This window comes from Gadus morhua, chromosome 11 (genome assembly GCF_902167405.1).
Source record: "Gadus morhua chromosome 11, gadMor3.0, whole genome shotgun sequence".
NCBI classification, from domain to species: domain Eukaryota; kingdom Metazoa; phylum Chordata; class Actinopteri; order Gadiformes; family Gadidae; genus Gadus; species Gadus morhua.
In genome coordinates, this window is record NC_044058.1 from 25240692 (window position 1) to 25255433 (window position 14742).

The 14742-nt window shown below is 46.1% G+C and overlaps 1 protein-coding gene across 2 annotated transcripts; it reads right to left on the reverse strand.

Annotated features, from left to right (window-relative positions):
- Window positions 1–3941: 3941 nt before the first annotated feature.
- trpm6 (transient receptor potential cation channel, subfamily M, member 6) lies at window positions 3942–14280 on the reverse strand. Of its 2 annotated transcripts, XM_030371147.1 has the most exons (17): window positions 13963–14279; window positions 13782–13861; window positions 13659–13697; window positions 13235–13424; window positions 11588–11801; window positions 11222–11349; window positions 10816–10987; window positions 10380–10554; window positions 9051–9174; window positions 8879–8951; window positions 8569–8669; window positions 8055–8189; window positions 6670–6723; window positions 6039–6179; window positions 5324–5443; window positions 4753–5023; window positions 3942–4077 (listed from the first exon to the last, which is right to left on the reverse strand). In XM_030371147.1, exons 1-16 carry the CDS (start codon window positions 13993–13995, stop codon window positions 4754–4756), a joined length of 2049 nt encoding a protein of 682 aa, XP_030227007.1. In that variant the 5' UTR covers window positions 13996–14279; the 3' UTR covers window positions 3942–4077; window position 4753. The 2 variants fall into 2 exon arrangements, with proteins under 2 accessions (XP_030227007.1, XP_030227008.1); XM_030371148.1 differs by lacking the exons at window positions 3942–4077; window positions 4753–5023; window positions 5324–5443; window positions 6039–6179 and having other exon boundaries at window positions 6478–6717; window positions 13963–14280.
- Window positions 14281–14742: the final 462 nt, after the last annotated feature.

The window sequence follows — 14742 nt, forward strand, 5'->3', positions numbered from 1 at the left end:
CGTGATTAATCGCATTAATGTCATAGTTAACTCTAATTAATCGCGATTAATCGCAAATTATTTTTCTATGCTAAATATCCCTTGATTTTTTTGTCCCATAATTCTTCTCATTTTAATTCTCTTATCAACATGGTGAAGTGCATCGGCTTGCCTTGTGCAAATGATTTTTTATTGATAACAACATTGGCATATACACCGATCAAAACAGGACGATACAAAAAAAGAGCCTATAGTGCAATTAAATGACTGCTTTCAACAAATGTCATTTGAACATAGCAGTCAGGCTACTGCTTCTTTGTTTTGAGCCAAAGAAAAAAAAAATTGTTTTTTTTTTTTAATATAAAATAATTGCGTTAATCGCGCGATAAAGAAATTAACGCCGTTAAATTCGGTTTGCGTTAACGCCGTTAATAACGCGTTTAACTGACAGCTCTAATTAAATCATGAATAATGAGATTACAAAGAATCAAATTCATTAAATCATGAATAATGAGATTAAAAATCATCAAATTCATTAAATCATGAATCATGAGATTACAAATCACCATCAAATTTATTAAATCATTAGATTACCATTATCATGAAATTCATCAAATCATGTCTCATTAGATCACCAATCATCAAATCATCAATCATTGGGAGTTCACCCATAACCAGTCACAAAACATTAACAAGGCGGTTGATGAGCATGTGCACAACAATATATATATATGTATATATATATATGTATATATATACATATATATATATACAGTGACTTTAATAGGAGTGGGGGCTTGTCCACCTACGGTGTGCAACCAGAACTTGACCACAGGAGCAGTGTAGCACTCGTAGAACCTCCGGATCCAGAAGACACAGAAGTTGGTGAGGGCGGAGCACGTCTGAGACATGCAGCCCAGGCACGACTGAGTGCAAGACTGGGCACTCTCCACGTCCTGGAAGAGATACACACACGCACACACGCAAGCACACACACACACACACACATGCACGCACGCACAGGCACAAATGCACGCATGCATACACACACACAAGGCCACATGCACACGCCCACATGCACACGCACACACACACACGCCCACACATACACACAAACACACGCAGGAACATACACGCACGCACACACACACACACACGCACACACACACACACACACACACAAATTACATCATAAAATCGAACACCTAAAATCCCACAAACACAAAAATTAGATCATAGAATCAAACACCTGAGGTGCGTTCAAGTTCAGCGAACATAGGCGAATGTTCGCAACGAACGCGTTGACATTAAACAATTAATTTTGAACGATTTTTGAACACCGTTCTAAACAAACTGCAAACGAAAAAAATGGATACGAAGGCCATGGTATTAGCGGCAGCCTCCATGTTAATGGAAGAGTTTACAGAAGAGGGTTTGCAAGTGGTCGACCTCATTGAAAGCCTACTGCAGACAACCAGTACGGAAAATTCAAGAATAGAGGGCTACGTCACCGAAGTTGTACCCACTTACTGCGATATAACGTTCAAATCGCATTTTAGGATGCAAAAGAAACGTTTTATCTATTGCTTTCTGTGTAGGAAAGGAGTAAATGATTTCAATATAGTTTAGTTTAATGCCATGGCAACGAATGTCACGTAGCCGAAGAGAGCATCTGTTTGTGGAGAACTACCTCTTCAGACAGTTTGCCTATGTTCGTAAACGTTTGCTTGCTTATGTTCGTTTAACGGAAAATGTATAAAATCGTTCGCGAACGTTCGCCTATGTTTGCGATTCTGAACGCACCTCAGGAGTCACACACACAAACACACACACGCACACACGCACACACACACACACACACACACACACACACACACACACACACACACACACACACACACACACACATGCACACACAAACTAGAATAGAATAGCAAAACAAACCTAGATGATCATAGTATAGAACAGAATACAGCAGTTAACCACATACAATACTAACAGTAGCACAATGCACGCAACACAATAAAACACCCAAACACGATCAAACGCAATACAATTTGAAGATAATAAACACAAACGATAAAAGATTGATGAACAGACTGCGAGTCTACCGAGAGGCCCCCCCCCCGCCCGCCCGCTGTGTTACCTGGCTCTCCCTCTGGGGGTCCGGGGGCCCCGGCCTCCCGGGGTCCCGGCCGAACAGTGGGGGCTCCTGGGCCTGGGGGACGTGGCACATCTCCGCCTGGCTCTTGAACTCCAGCAGACGGATGGCCGGGGGCAGCACCAGGCTGAGCAGGATCTGGAGGAGGGCCAAAGCATGGGGAGGCTTACTCCTGCTACCCCCCTCTTACTCCCACTACTCCCCTCTTACTCCCACTACCCCCCTCTTACTCCCACTACCCCCCTCTTACTCCCACTACTCCCTCCTTACTCCTACTACCCCCCTCTTACTCCCACTACTCCCCTCTTACTCCCACTACCCCCCTCTTACTCCCACTACCCCCCTCTTACTCCCACTACTCCCCTCTTACTCCCGCTACTCCCCTCTTACTCCCACTACCCCCCTCTTACTCCCACTACTCCCCTCTTACTCCCACTACTCCCCTCTTACTCCTGCTCCTCCGGGGAGTCAGTCTAGCGAGTCTAGCTGTGGGTGAGGTCAGCGAGGGGGGCCCCCGAAAACATCGGCAACGTGGAGACGTTGTTTAGCACAACCGGGGGGCTTACCGGGCGTTCTCTGTTGCCGGCCCAAACCTATGGAATCCCCTTCCACCCCACATCAAGTCCTCTACCACCCTTGCCAGTTTTAAGTCTAATTTAAAGACATACCTTTTCACTCTTGCTTTTAACAACCCTTAACACCCTTAACCTTGTTCTTACTACTTTTATTGCTTTCTTCCTACTTATTTTCTACTTATTTTATGCATTTCTTTTTTAGTCAAGACCTGTGTATCCCTGGGCCCCTTTCAACAACTGTCCTGCCCAACCCTGACTTCTGCAAATGTAAAGCGCTTTGGGTCAACTCCTGTTGTTTTTAAATGTGCTACCTAAATAAAAGGGACTTGACTTGACTTACGTGGGCGATGCAAAGTAGTAGATGTGCCTCGGATCTACGTTATCTCCATCAAACCCTAAGCCATGGGGTTTTTATCTGTTTTTATCTGTGTGGGAGAGTGTGTGGATGATTGTTGGCTGTAGCAGCGCCACCTGGCCGAGTCTGAAGGGATTCTGGGGCTCGGTGAGGCTGCACACCTTTGAGCAATCCATGTGCACAGTTTAAAAACACCTCCACCCACACTAGGGGAGTTCTCCTAGATGGCACCAACACCAGGCCAAGAAGGTCACCTATGTGGATTGGGGCAGCCACCTAGGTGTGGTGTAGTAACAGAACATGGCTGCAAACTGTTTATGCGTTTTTTAGCCTTACAGGATTGAATGTCACAATTTGAATTTAAAATGTTTTCTGTGTGTCTTACTCTGTTGATTGTGTTGTAGTATCATGCCTTGCTGCATTTACATTTAGGGCATTCGGCAGACGCTTTTATCCAGAGCGCCTTACAACAGTTCACACACACACATTCACTCCCTCGACGGCGGAGTGCACCATGCGAGGCGACAGCCAGCTCGTCCGGAGCAGTGAGGGTGAGGTGCCTTGCTCAAAGACACCTCGACCCTCAGCTACAAGGAGGAGCCGGGAATCGAACTAGCAAGTCCACCCGCTCTACCTCCGTGGGCTAAGCCGACCCCTGTAAACTAACATAACCGGCTGCTGCCGAATAAAGGCCCCTTGTGGCACAATAAATGCAAATTGAACTGAGCTCAAGCCTTAACCCGCTCAACAGGAGTCCCTTTAAAAGCGCCTCCTGTACCTTTAAGGAGGAGTTCTTCCTCATGTTGAGCGAGCCGGTCCAGAGGTCCGTGAGCAGCGTCTGGGTGCAGGAGTGCGCGACGAAGGGCCGGTGGCAGGACGACACGGCCATCTGCAGGCAGGTGAAGTGGCTCCAGGCGTCCATCTCCGAGGTCAGCAGCTTCATGGCCATCTGCTCGTTCTGCCGGAAGGCGCAGTCCAGCATGTCCACCGACAGCTGCCCGAACTCGCTGACCGACGGGGACGGGACACGAACCACATCCGATGGGTATCAACGTAACCGATACGTGGTGAGCATGGATCACTTGACAAACAGGCCTACTAGTGTTACTCCCCTCAATAATGACCTGTCACTGTTTTCGCTGAATCATGAAACAGTAAATCAGAAAGAAAAAACAAGTTGCTGTGCATACGCACACGGTATTCCAAGCAAATCACCATGTTTACATCAGACTAGGATTCAGAGGCACTATATAAATTGGTTCCAGCCATACATTTTCAATAAGTGCCAGTTTCAATGAGTCAAACATGTACCCTTCTCAAGGGGGCAGACAAAGTTCAAACAAGCAACAGCTAAATCATTATTCTGACGGGATTTGCTCAGTTTCTATTCATGTTCAGTAACATACTGCCGTGACACACTGTGCATTATCCCACTCACGGCCTCCTATCAGGACCTCCTATCTGTAAAGACCCCCCCCTTACAGAGAGCAGGACTTCCTATCTGTAGAGTGCCCCCCCCCCCCTCCCCCTTACAGAGAGCAGAACCTCCTATCTGTAGAGCCCCCCCCCCCCCCCCTTACAGAGAGTAGGACCTCCTATCTCCCTTCGGTGTCATACATTAAAACACATAAATAGTCAGGGACGACACAACGAAGCCCGTAGGCTTACTTCCATTGCGGCACCTTACAGTGAGCAGGCCTTCAGCTGGTCCGCCAGGGTCTCGTGCATGCTGCTCTGCCGCGCCTCAGAGGCCATGGAGCGGTACATCTTGCAGGCCACCGTGGCGCGGGCCAGCGCCTCCTCGCCATGCTGCCACAGGAACAGCGCCATCTGCTGGCGGCGCTGCAGCACCGCCCACACAAACAGGTCGTTGAAGTTGAAGTGCACGAGGAGCGTGACGTCGGCGGCCGCGGACGCCATCGCCTCTTGGTTGCCGGGATACGGGTCTGTCCCCTGAGCGCGGGGGGGGGGGGGGGGGGGGGGGATGGTAGACACAGCCAAGCCACACAGAGTTAACACTTTAGACGTGTAGACGCATGTTAGACATTAGACACTAGAATGCCTTGATCAGTAAAAGTCAGCACAAGTATAAAACTTTTCCATTGCGTAACAATAGCTCCTTGTTACGCAAGGAGTATTAGGACTAAATATAGACAGCTGAATTCCAAAAAGTGGGCAACGGAAATCAACCAAGCGAGCAGCAAAGTATGACTCAACAGTTGTGTGTCTGTGTGTCGGCCTCGCCCCGCCCACCTTGCACTTGTACGGCTGAGCGGTTCTGAAGAAGTGAGGCCGTTGTGGGACTCTGGGGGGGTTGGATGTCAGCACTCGCCTGGGTTTGGACAGGAAGCAAGCGCTACTCCGGGCTTTCTCCTGCGTCAACACAGGCAAAGCGGTCAGGTGAGGTGAGATAGGCATCCAAGATAGACACACATTGTTTATAAAACAATGTGTGTCTAGACAGTACGTACATGCTGCTTCGTCATTTAGCAGATCACTTTATCCAAAGTGGTTCACAGTGATTGTTTTGTTAGTGATGAGCTTCAATAGGTAATGGCATCTTGCTCTAGACCGTTGTGAACACTGGGATTCCAACCTTGTACCTTTCCGCTTACGGTCGAACCCATTGCCCTTAGGCCAGTGGTTCTCAAACTTGTTCTATTAGTTAACCCCTTTTAAGATATTTTTTCAGCTAAGTGCCCCCTTCACAGGCACAAAACCTTTTTGGGAGAAAAAATAAAGATTCTCCTTTATCTTTGTTTTCAGATTTACATTTTAACCACATTGTCTAGCTTTTACAATTGAAACTTGTTCAGGGTGAAAAAGTACCCGCTGTAGTACCCCCAGTACCCCCAAGGGGTACGCGGACCCCACTTTGAGAACCACTGTCCTACACTGCCCCCCTTATGTTCATCCTCATCTAATCATCTTAACGGCGTTCTTAACGGCGCGTTGCTTTCCTTCTCACTTTGTTCTGGATCTTCAGGAGGTTGTAGGCCGCTCTGAAACTCTTGCGCGTGTAGATGCTCCGGTACGCTCCTCCAATCAGGTACTCGATCACCAGGCCCATGTCGACCAGAGTGAGACGGTACCCTCTTGGCATGGAGCTCTGACCACAAACACACACACACACACACACGACACACATGCAAATGGGGACCTTCCTGCTGCTTTCATGGGAATTCATCGGTCGTTATAGGGGACATATTTGACCACCAGGTATGTGTGTGATTAGTCATTACAAGCTGTTTTGAAAATGTGCAGCTTGTGCAGCTTCTGACATCACAGGTGGGCGTGTCAACCTAGATGAATGATGGATAGATGACCAACGTTTGCTACAGTCCACTGGGTAGGCTGGTAGACTGATCTATCCAGCGCACGTCTAGGTGGACTCGCCCACCTGTGATGTCAGAAGCTGCACATTTTCAAAATGGCTTGTAATGGCTAATCACAATCAAACCTTGTGGTATAACATGTCCCCTTTAAGATTGTATCGTCGTAAGGTTTACGTGACGGAGATGGAGGGGGATCCATGTGCGGTAGGTTACGTTAAACTAGCGGGATCTGGAGTTGAGTCAAAACTAATGAGGGCCACTCACTTGTTTCACATCTGCGACGAGGTGATGGAGAAAACAATCGGACGAGGCCTGTGGCTGAAAGAAACAAATACATTTGTATTTTACTTGACTTTTGCACTAAATAAGAAAATTAGTAAGAAAATTTGTTTCATATGAATAACGGGGCTGATTCTCTTTTTGAGGGACTTCTTATCCATAGGTTATTAATCAACCATTATTAATAATGCGTCACTACTGAGGAGATAGGGAAAGCTAAGGGTTGCACGTAAAGAGTCTCATAGCAGTGGACCAAAAGAAAAATGAACACAACTATAGAGAAGAACAAAAGATGAATTGCCCAAGAACTCCTTTCTTTGGAAAAGGCTTTGTGGTGGACGTTCTTTGAACTGTATCGGCAATGTGAATCTGAATACGTGAGAAGTTTATGGTCAAAAAGGAAAAAATTGTATAAAGAAAAGTTGTCTCTGCACAGAGAGGCCACTCAGCAGTCAAAGCCTGAAGCGTTGAAGTGAGCCATCAACAGGGGGCACACTGCAGACACTGACGCCCCTACTCTCTTCAGGCATCCCAGGATGGAGCTCATGGTGTAGCTGTAAATCACCCGAGGCTGTCTCACTCCCCCCCCCCCCCCGCGACCCCAAGGCTCAAAGTGTGAATTGGTAACTAGATAATAACTCAGAGCTTACATTGTCTTAGTGTCTTGTGAAAATCATGCATCATGGAAATTCCCATTAAAGTTGACTGATTATTATTATATGAATTATATGAACCATTATTATTATGGTAAGAGCGAAGTCCAGCCATAGTTTCTAAATGTGAGTCAAGCTCTATGCCCCTGGGGGCCTGGAAATGAACAATTGGCATTTCCTCTGTTTACACGGCGATGAGGGAGAGCCAAGTTGAGACAAAGAGAGTGTCCGGCGAGACACACTGAAACACTGGGCTGGGGAAACAATCAGGACGAACAAATCACCAGCTCAATCACTTTTCAACCATTTTCCCACTTGGTTTCCGTTATCTGATTCCTACTCGCAGTGGACGCTAGCTAGCCAAAAGCGACTTAGAGTTGATATGTTACAACCTTTTAGTCGCGATTCCCTCCATGGAGTGCCCTATTCATGAATATAAGGTCTTATCTGAGTATGTGAATGGCAGAAGACTTCACAATATTGCCCTACTCTGGACAGCGTTGGTCATCCTCTGTGTGTGGACGTGCTGTTGTTTTACAAACCTCCATGGAGGGCATTGTGACTAAGATTTCCCAACATCCTCTGAGTCAAGCTGTTTACAGTAAAATGAGCTGTGGCAGGCCCAAGGAATGACAGAGATAAGCTGGGAAGCAGTTGAAGAGAACAAGCGAAGGAAAGAAAAAAAAAGCTAGCAAGCAGTTTCTTGGTCTTGAGTACCGTGTTGAAGAGTTCTTCGAGGCGCTCCACGGTGAGGAACCGGCTCATGGTCATGCCGTTGTCGATGAGCAGCTGGACAAACGCCACGCGGTCCATGACCAGGGCGTCCAGCATGGACTGCTCAAGGGAGTCTCTCTGAGCACCAAAGAGGGTCGAGTTAGAGTGGAATCTCTGGGCAACACAGAGGGTCAGGTTAGAGTGGACTGGAGCAGCACAATCATAGCAATAGCCTCATAGCATCATAGCCTCAGTTAGTTTTAAGATTCATCTTGTAATTAGCGTCAATAACGCCTAAGTCAAATAGATCACTTAGGCAAATAGGGATTATGGAATGTAAAAAGCACTCTGATTGGCTTAAGATATAGCCAATGAGGTGCAGTGAGGTGAGAGTAGAGTTGGGCCAAAATATGACTTTGGCAATAATGCATAGAGGCCAACGATATGAAATCTATGGATTATACTTTAGAAGCACAATGCTATTGTAATCTGGATGGGAGGAGCCGGTCACGCTCACCTGCCAGTACTGCCCATACACAAGAATCTTGTCCTTAGCAATATCCGGTCTGTCCCATGCTAGTGCCATGCCCAGCTGCTCTGCAGGACTGGCGTTGGTGCCTGTTGATCATAGGGAAGAGAGAGCACAGCCGAAATGGGGACTTTAACCATGCTGTATTCGCTATAGATGGGTCACTTAAAGCTGGGGTAGGCGATTTATTTCAAAAGCATTTTTTGTCATATTTGTTGAAATCTCTTTGCATCCTGACAGGAAACAATGAATCAGCTTTTTGCAGTAATATCAAAACGAAGATGTATAATAGAAATACCCTTGAGTATAGAAGTCAAAATGGCCGAATCTGTCGTCTGTTGGTCTTTGGATTCTGAGTCGAAGATGGTGATCTGTGCATTCAGTCGATCAAAGATGGATGAACCAAAAGGTTATCATTTCAGGGAGTTGCAAATATTCCATTTGTAAAACACACCCATTCCTCTACTAACCGACAGCCTGTAATCCATGCAATTCAGAAGCAGATAAAAGATGTCAGAGGCTTCTTTACTGTCCACTCCAAACTCTTTTCCAATCTTATCCAGGAAGTCTTCCTGAAGGTCAGCATCCAGCTGTCTATCAACACACATGACATAGAGTATGTAGAGCTGTATTTCGCAGGCCAGATCTTCAATGCAAGCCCGATAAGTTAAAGGGGACTTATTATGCCACCAGGTGTGAGTGTGATTAGCCTTACAAGCCGTTTCGAAAATCTGCCTAATATGACATCACTAGTGGGTGTGTCCACCTAGATCTGTGCTGGATAGATCCACTGGTAGATAGATCTATCCAGCACTAGTCTCGCAAAGCCAGACCAAACTACAGCAAGTAGAATGGTCTGGAGCCACGCTACCTCGAGCCGTCTATCCGTTGGGAAACTGGGCGGGCCTGCTTTATTTCTTTAAACCAATCACAATCGTCTAGGGCGGGGCTAAGCCCGGGAAGCAGCAGCGGTGTCCATGCAAAATAGTGCCGGGGGGGGAAATTATTTTGACGGAACTTCTTGACGTTCAGAGGCTGTCAGAAATGGCTCAATCCCAAACGCCACAAAAAACCATTAACGATGTATGTCGCCTATGTGGAGATAATTTTATAGATAAAAAGAACAAACATCGTTTGATTCTTTGTCACGATGATTTCAAGCCACCATACACTTTGGCCCTTGAGGAGCTCACGGGACCTATAAAAACGAACGACGTTTTAACATTTATATGTGGTTCTTGTAGAACACTACTAAAGAAATACCGTAGGAGCTAGGAGCTATTGTGAAGTGGAACGGATCGGTTCAGTGGTTAAATCCATGTCAAACGCTCATGCCGCCGTCAGAGTGAAACGATGCGCCAAATCCACACCAACCGCCGATAGTCGTGACCGCAAACGCATCGTCCCCGGGGAGAATCCCCGGGGAGAGTCTGGCTTTTCCAAGGTAATGTCAAAATAGGCTATGTTGTGGTCCTACCATTGTAATGAAATCAGATAGTCAGTAATCAGTAATTACATTATATTAAAATTAAACAAGTTTGGATGTCTAGTTCCACAAACAATTTCGAAAACTTGGTAACGCCAGCAACCGGAAGGGGAGGAGTCGCGGCCAAATCGGCCGCTAAGCAATAGACGCTGTCCACTTCCGTTCAGCCAGACTAATCCAGCACAGATCTAGGTGGACACACCCACTAGTGATGTCATATTAGGCAGATTTTCGAAACGGCTTGTAAGGCTAATCACACTCACACCTGGTGGTATAATAAGTCCCCTTTAAAACAAATATCCCATACGAATACCTATCCATAGCGGTCTGCTTGTGCAAGAAGGCAAGCAGGTCTGCGGCTTTGCCCGATCCCTCGAACACAAACACAGGCACGGGAGGATTGCTGCTGACGTAGTCCAACACTGTGGTGACCACGGCTGGGCCTCCTTCAACCACCACACACACCACAGGCACTCCCTGGTTCATGCCTATGAGATGGTGGGGGGGTACAGAGATAAAATGGTTAATCTGATGAGATGTCACACTAGTAAATCTGCTCTTCAACAAAATCGTTTTTCAAGCAAAAACCCACACAACCCACGGATTAAAATTACATTTTTGATCCTGAGGGAAATTGTTTCAGTTGCGAGCACTTAATTACAAACACTAAAGTACACTCAGCCAATTGAAATATAGAAATGTGAAAAAAAAAACATAAATGGACAAGAAACACATAGGAAGCAACTCACGAGGGTGTATCCTCTGCTGTTGAATGTGCTTCTCCAGGCGCCTTCTAAAGCCGTGCTGGCACCCATACTTCCCTATGGTGCCATCATCCACCAATAGGAAGTGGGAGTGAAAGTTGTTCAGACAGTCTCTCTTGCTCAGAGGGTTTCCCAGAGACTGGTAGGGCCGGTACACCTAACAACCGGACAAGAGAGACCGCATGAAGGGCAAGAACGAATGACAGTAGAAGGTGCTAGAGAGCTACACTGAAGCGGTCAACATTGCATTGCGATCATCGATTGTTGCAAGTAAAAAATTCTTTGAGGTGCAACAAGTACAAGAATGGCGAGGTATGCCGAACTTCTTCCCCGAATGAAGCGTGATGCACGCTATAGTCGAACCAGATTGAGCGATGGGTTTCAAACTCACATCCCTGCCGATGAGGTCATTGTTGTTGTTGTTGATCATCCCCCAGGGGGTCACCCCCACCGTGTTCCTCTTCCTGAGGTTGTGGCTCCCAAACTTCTTCTGGGCCTCGCCCACGTACTTGGAGACGCCTGGACCGTGCCGTTGAATGAGGACTTTATTATTAATACAATCATAGCATGCGTTAGGATCTTGTGTGACATTAACTCCACTTGAGCACCAGTTCCTAAGGATGGCCTTGGTTCCAAATGAGAGTCAAGACAATGAATGCTTTAAAAATCATGAAAACCGTCTGAGCAAAAAAAAAAAAGAAAAAATTAAAAATCGATCCACAATTATTGATTAACTTTGTTGGTTCCCGACTCGTACCGGTGTTGATCCCGTCGGTGAGGATCCAGGCACCGGTGCTGAGGGCGGCCGTGAGCAGGCCCTTGCTGAAGGCCCGGCTGACCTTGGGGGGTAGGATGAGGTTCTCGGAGCCCCCTTGGACGGAGATCAGCAGCTTGGGTCGGTCCATCTGCCACTCGCTCAGCATCAGTTGGAGAACGTCGTCGGCTCTGGAGTCCACCGACACACGGACGTACTGGAGAGGAAAGGACCAGTATACGTTTATAATGGTTTTTGTACAGCACATGTGACGAGCCTGTTGGTTCCTTGTTCTCACTCTCCTAGAAAACTAGGACTTCGGATGACTGATTGGTAACATGGGTTGAGAGTTATTACACATTATATAATACTTTATATACAATTATATATTTTACATCCTAGTTAGTAGTAGTTATAACAGTTATGACCAATTTGAACCAGAGGCTCCAAGGGTGCTGATACAGATTACAGATTACAACAGCACTGGGACTTACAAAAAGGTATAACTCGACTTAACAGGTGTTTTTGAATAACTTTTAACTACATTAACGACGATAGCTGTAAGGTAATCGGAATCAACCAAGCCTCCGAAGCGAATGTCAACAGACTCTAATTTCACTGCCTGGCTGCCCAATAAATGGAAATGTACAGATAATTCATGTAACAACAGCTCTCCTGCAGTAACATGAAGACCTATAAATGTAGCCAACTAGTTGGCAGGAAAATGTTTATGCTCTGTTTGGCAACAGTCCATTCCAAGTCCATGAACTGTTTGCGTTGGCTGTGCCAAATAAATTATTAATTTAACGAACAAATCTAAATCTGTTTCTGCTCATTACTGTTACATAATTGTTGAACTGCTATGTATAAGATATAACGCACTCCCTCACGTGTGCTATTGCCTTATTCAATGACAATTCAACAAAGATATCTAGTAAACTAAATAATCATGAGTTGGAGCCGTAATAGGTGATAGATTTACTGGAAACGTCCATAAGAAATGTTGTTCGCAAGACTAGACCCCGTCCACACGGAGCCGACTTTTTTGTGAAACCGCATAATTTATTTTGCGTTTCGGCCGACCTTCCAGACGAAGCCGGCGAATCCGGTGCCCGAAACCGCACATTTCTGAAACCACCCTCGGAGGTGGTTTCAAATCTATGCGGCGAATGCGGTTTCGTTAGGAGGATTCGTGTGGACGCCTGAAACGCAAACGATGACGTCATTACCCCCCCACCAGCTGGGGGACAGAGTTGCGTTGACATTTTTATATATTATTTTATTTGTATTCTTTTTGTAGCTTTAAATAAAGCCCATTGATCAATGTAATTACTAACTGTACATTAAAAAGTATTTCTGCTCAATTTAAAAGGTTGAATCTCCTCATGACTGCGCGCAGGCTTGATGCGCCCCACTTTTTTCTGTGGAGAACCAGCGCCTTGATTATACGGGCGAAAACGGGCGAAAAGGGGCGAAAACGAGACTTGAGCACGGTACAGGTGTGAGACGGACTTGGGCACGGTAGAGATGGCCTAGTGTGAGTGCACCCTTAGTTATTATAGTAACACGTCCCCTGTTTGCACGGCGTATACTGAATGATAGTTCAATATTTTCACTCCTTTGAGGGGTCTGGACTTATTTCAAACCCACCTTTGCGCGACAGACCCGCGCGGCACTATCCTGGAAGTCTATGGTGCCGTAGGAATCGGTGGGGCTGGCTATGGTGTGGCACTCTGTGGACCAGTGCTCCTCCACCTCCGGCCCAGGTCCGGGAACCAGAGATATTCGGGGGCAGGAATACTGCCAGGAATGCTCCCCTATTAGGCGTCCACAGCAGCATCTGAGCAGTGCAGAGGAAGAGTCTAGTTAGGACTATAGTCCAAGGATCTGTTGAAACAGGACTTGCCAAAAAGTGTGGCGCTGAAATGTTGACCATACAAGACCAACATTTTACAATCAGACAATATCGAATGTTTACTAATATACTGTAGGCTACATACTAATTAATAAGTTGTATAGAGGGAAAATATAACAACAGATATAAAAACTATGAACATAAAATATCATAGCCTACCTGATCAGGTTTTGACAAACGTGGCATACTGGAACACATCTGTAATACACAGGAATCAATATTTTAAACATCTCTTTGAGACATTCTCTGAGATTGGTTGTGTTAAACTAAGAGTTAGTTTACCGGTGTGGCTCCCGCGTGGAAGGAATAAAATGCACACAGTCTCTTTTGGAGAAGCTTTCTTCGATCCACGATCTCCGTGTCTAAAAATAAAGAAAAAGTGAACTTGTTTAAAAGTTTGGAGGGCATTAAATTACCTCGCCGTCTGAATCTAAAGCCAAACTTGTAGTATAGTTGAGGTGACCTTTCCAGTGAAGCCCATTGCGTCGTTGAACATAATTATGTCACTTTTCCCCGTTCAGCCACCAGCAACAGCACAATATCCAAGCATCCGTCTCTGATTTGCGCTCTCTGATTCTTGCAACATCGAAATGGTACAGCGATGAGAAGCTAGTAAACCTGCCATCAATACTTCTTTCGTTCTGCCCACTCAATGCATCAGCTCTGGGAATTTCCCCAGATAAGAATACCCCGAAACAAAGGCCTGACTGGTTGCAACATTGATAAAAGGAAAAACCGAGTGTCACTTCCTTAGCACTTCCTGAGAAATGCATGGATTTTTAAGCCTGTGTGTGTGTGTGTGTGTGTGTGTGTGTGTGTGTGTGTGTGTGTGTGTGTGTGTGTGTGTGTGTGTGTGTGTGTGTGTGTGTGTGTGTGTGTGTGTGTGTGTGTGTGTGTGTGTGTGTGTGTGTGTGTGTGAGCCCAGTGTTCACATGGGCACGTCTGTGTGTCAACCCAAAACAACAACACGCAGGCATGAGCATTGCAATAGGCATGGCTGAAAGGCATGCGTTACAGGGCTATACGTTTACATTAACATGTAGGGCGTTTATAGACGCTTTGATCCAAGGCCACTTAAACTCCTGTAAACTAAGCAAATATGTTCATTAATAGATGTGGTGGAATAATGGTGTTAAGTGAATACTTTTGTATATCAGGTGTTTTCAATAGTTGTGGACCCCCAGTTCAATATAAGGTCTTATATATTCCGTGACCCCAGTAGATACAGAATAATAACAGGCTA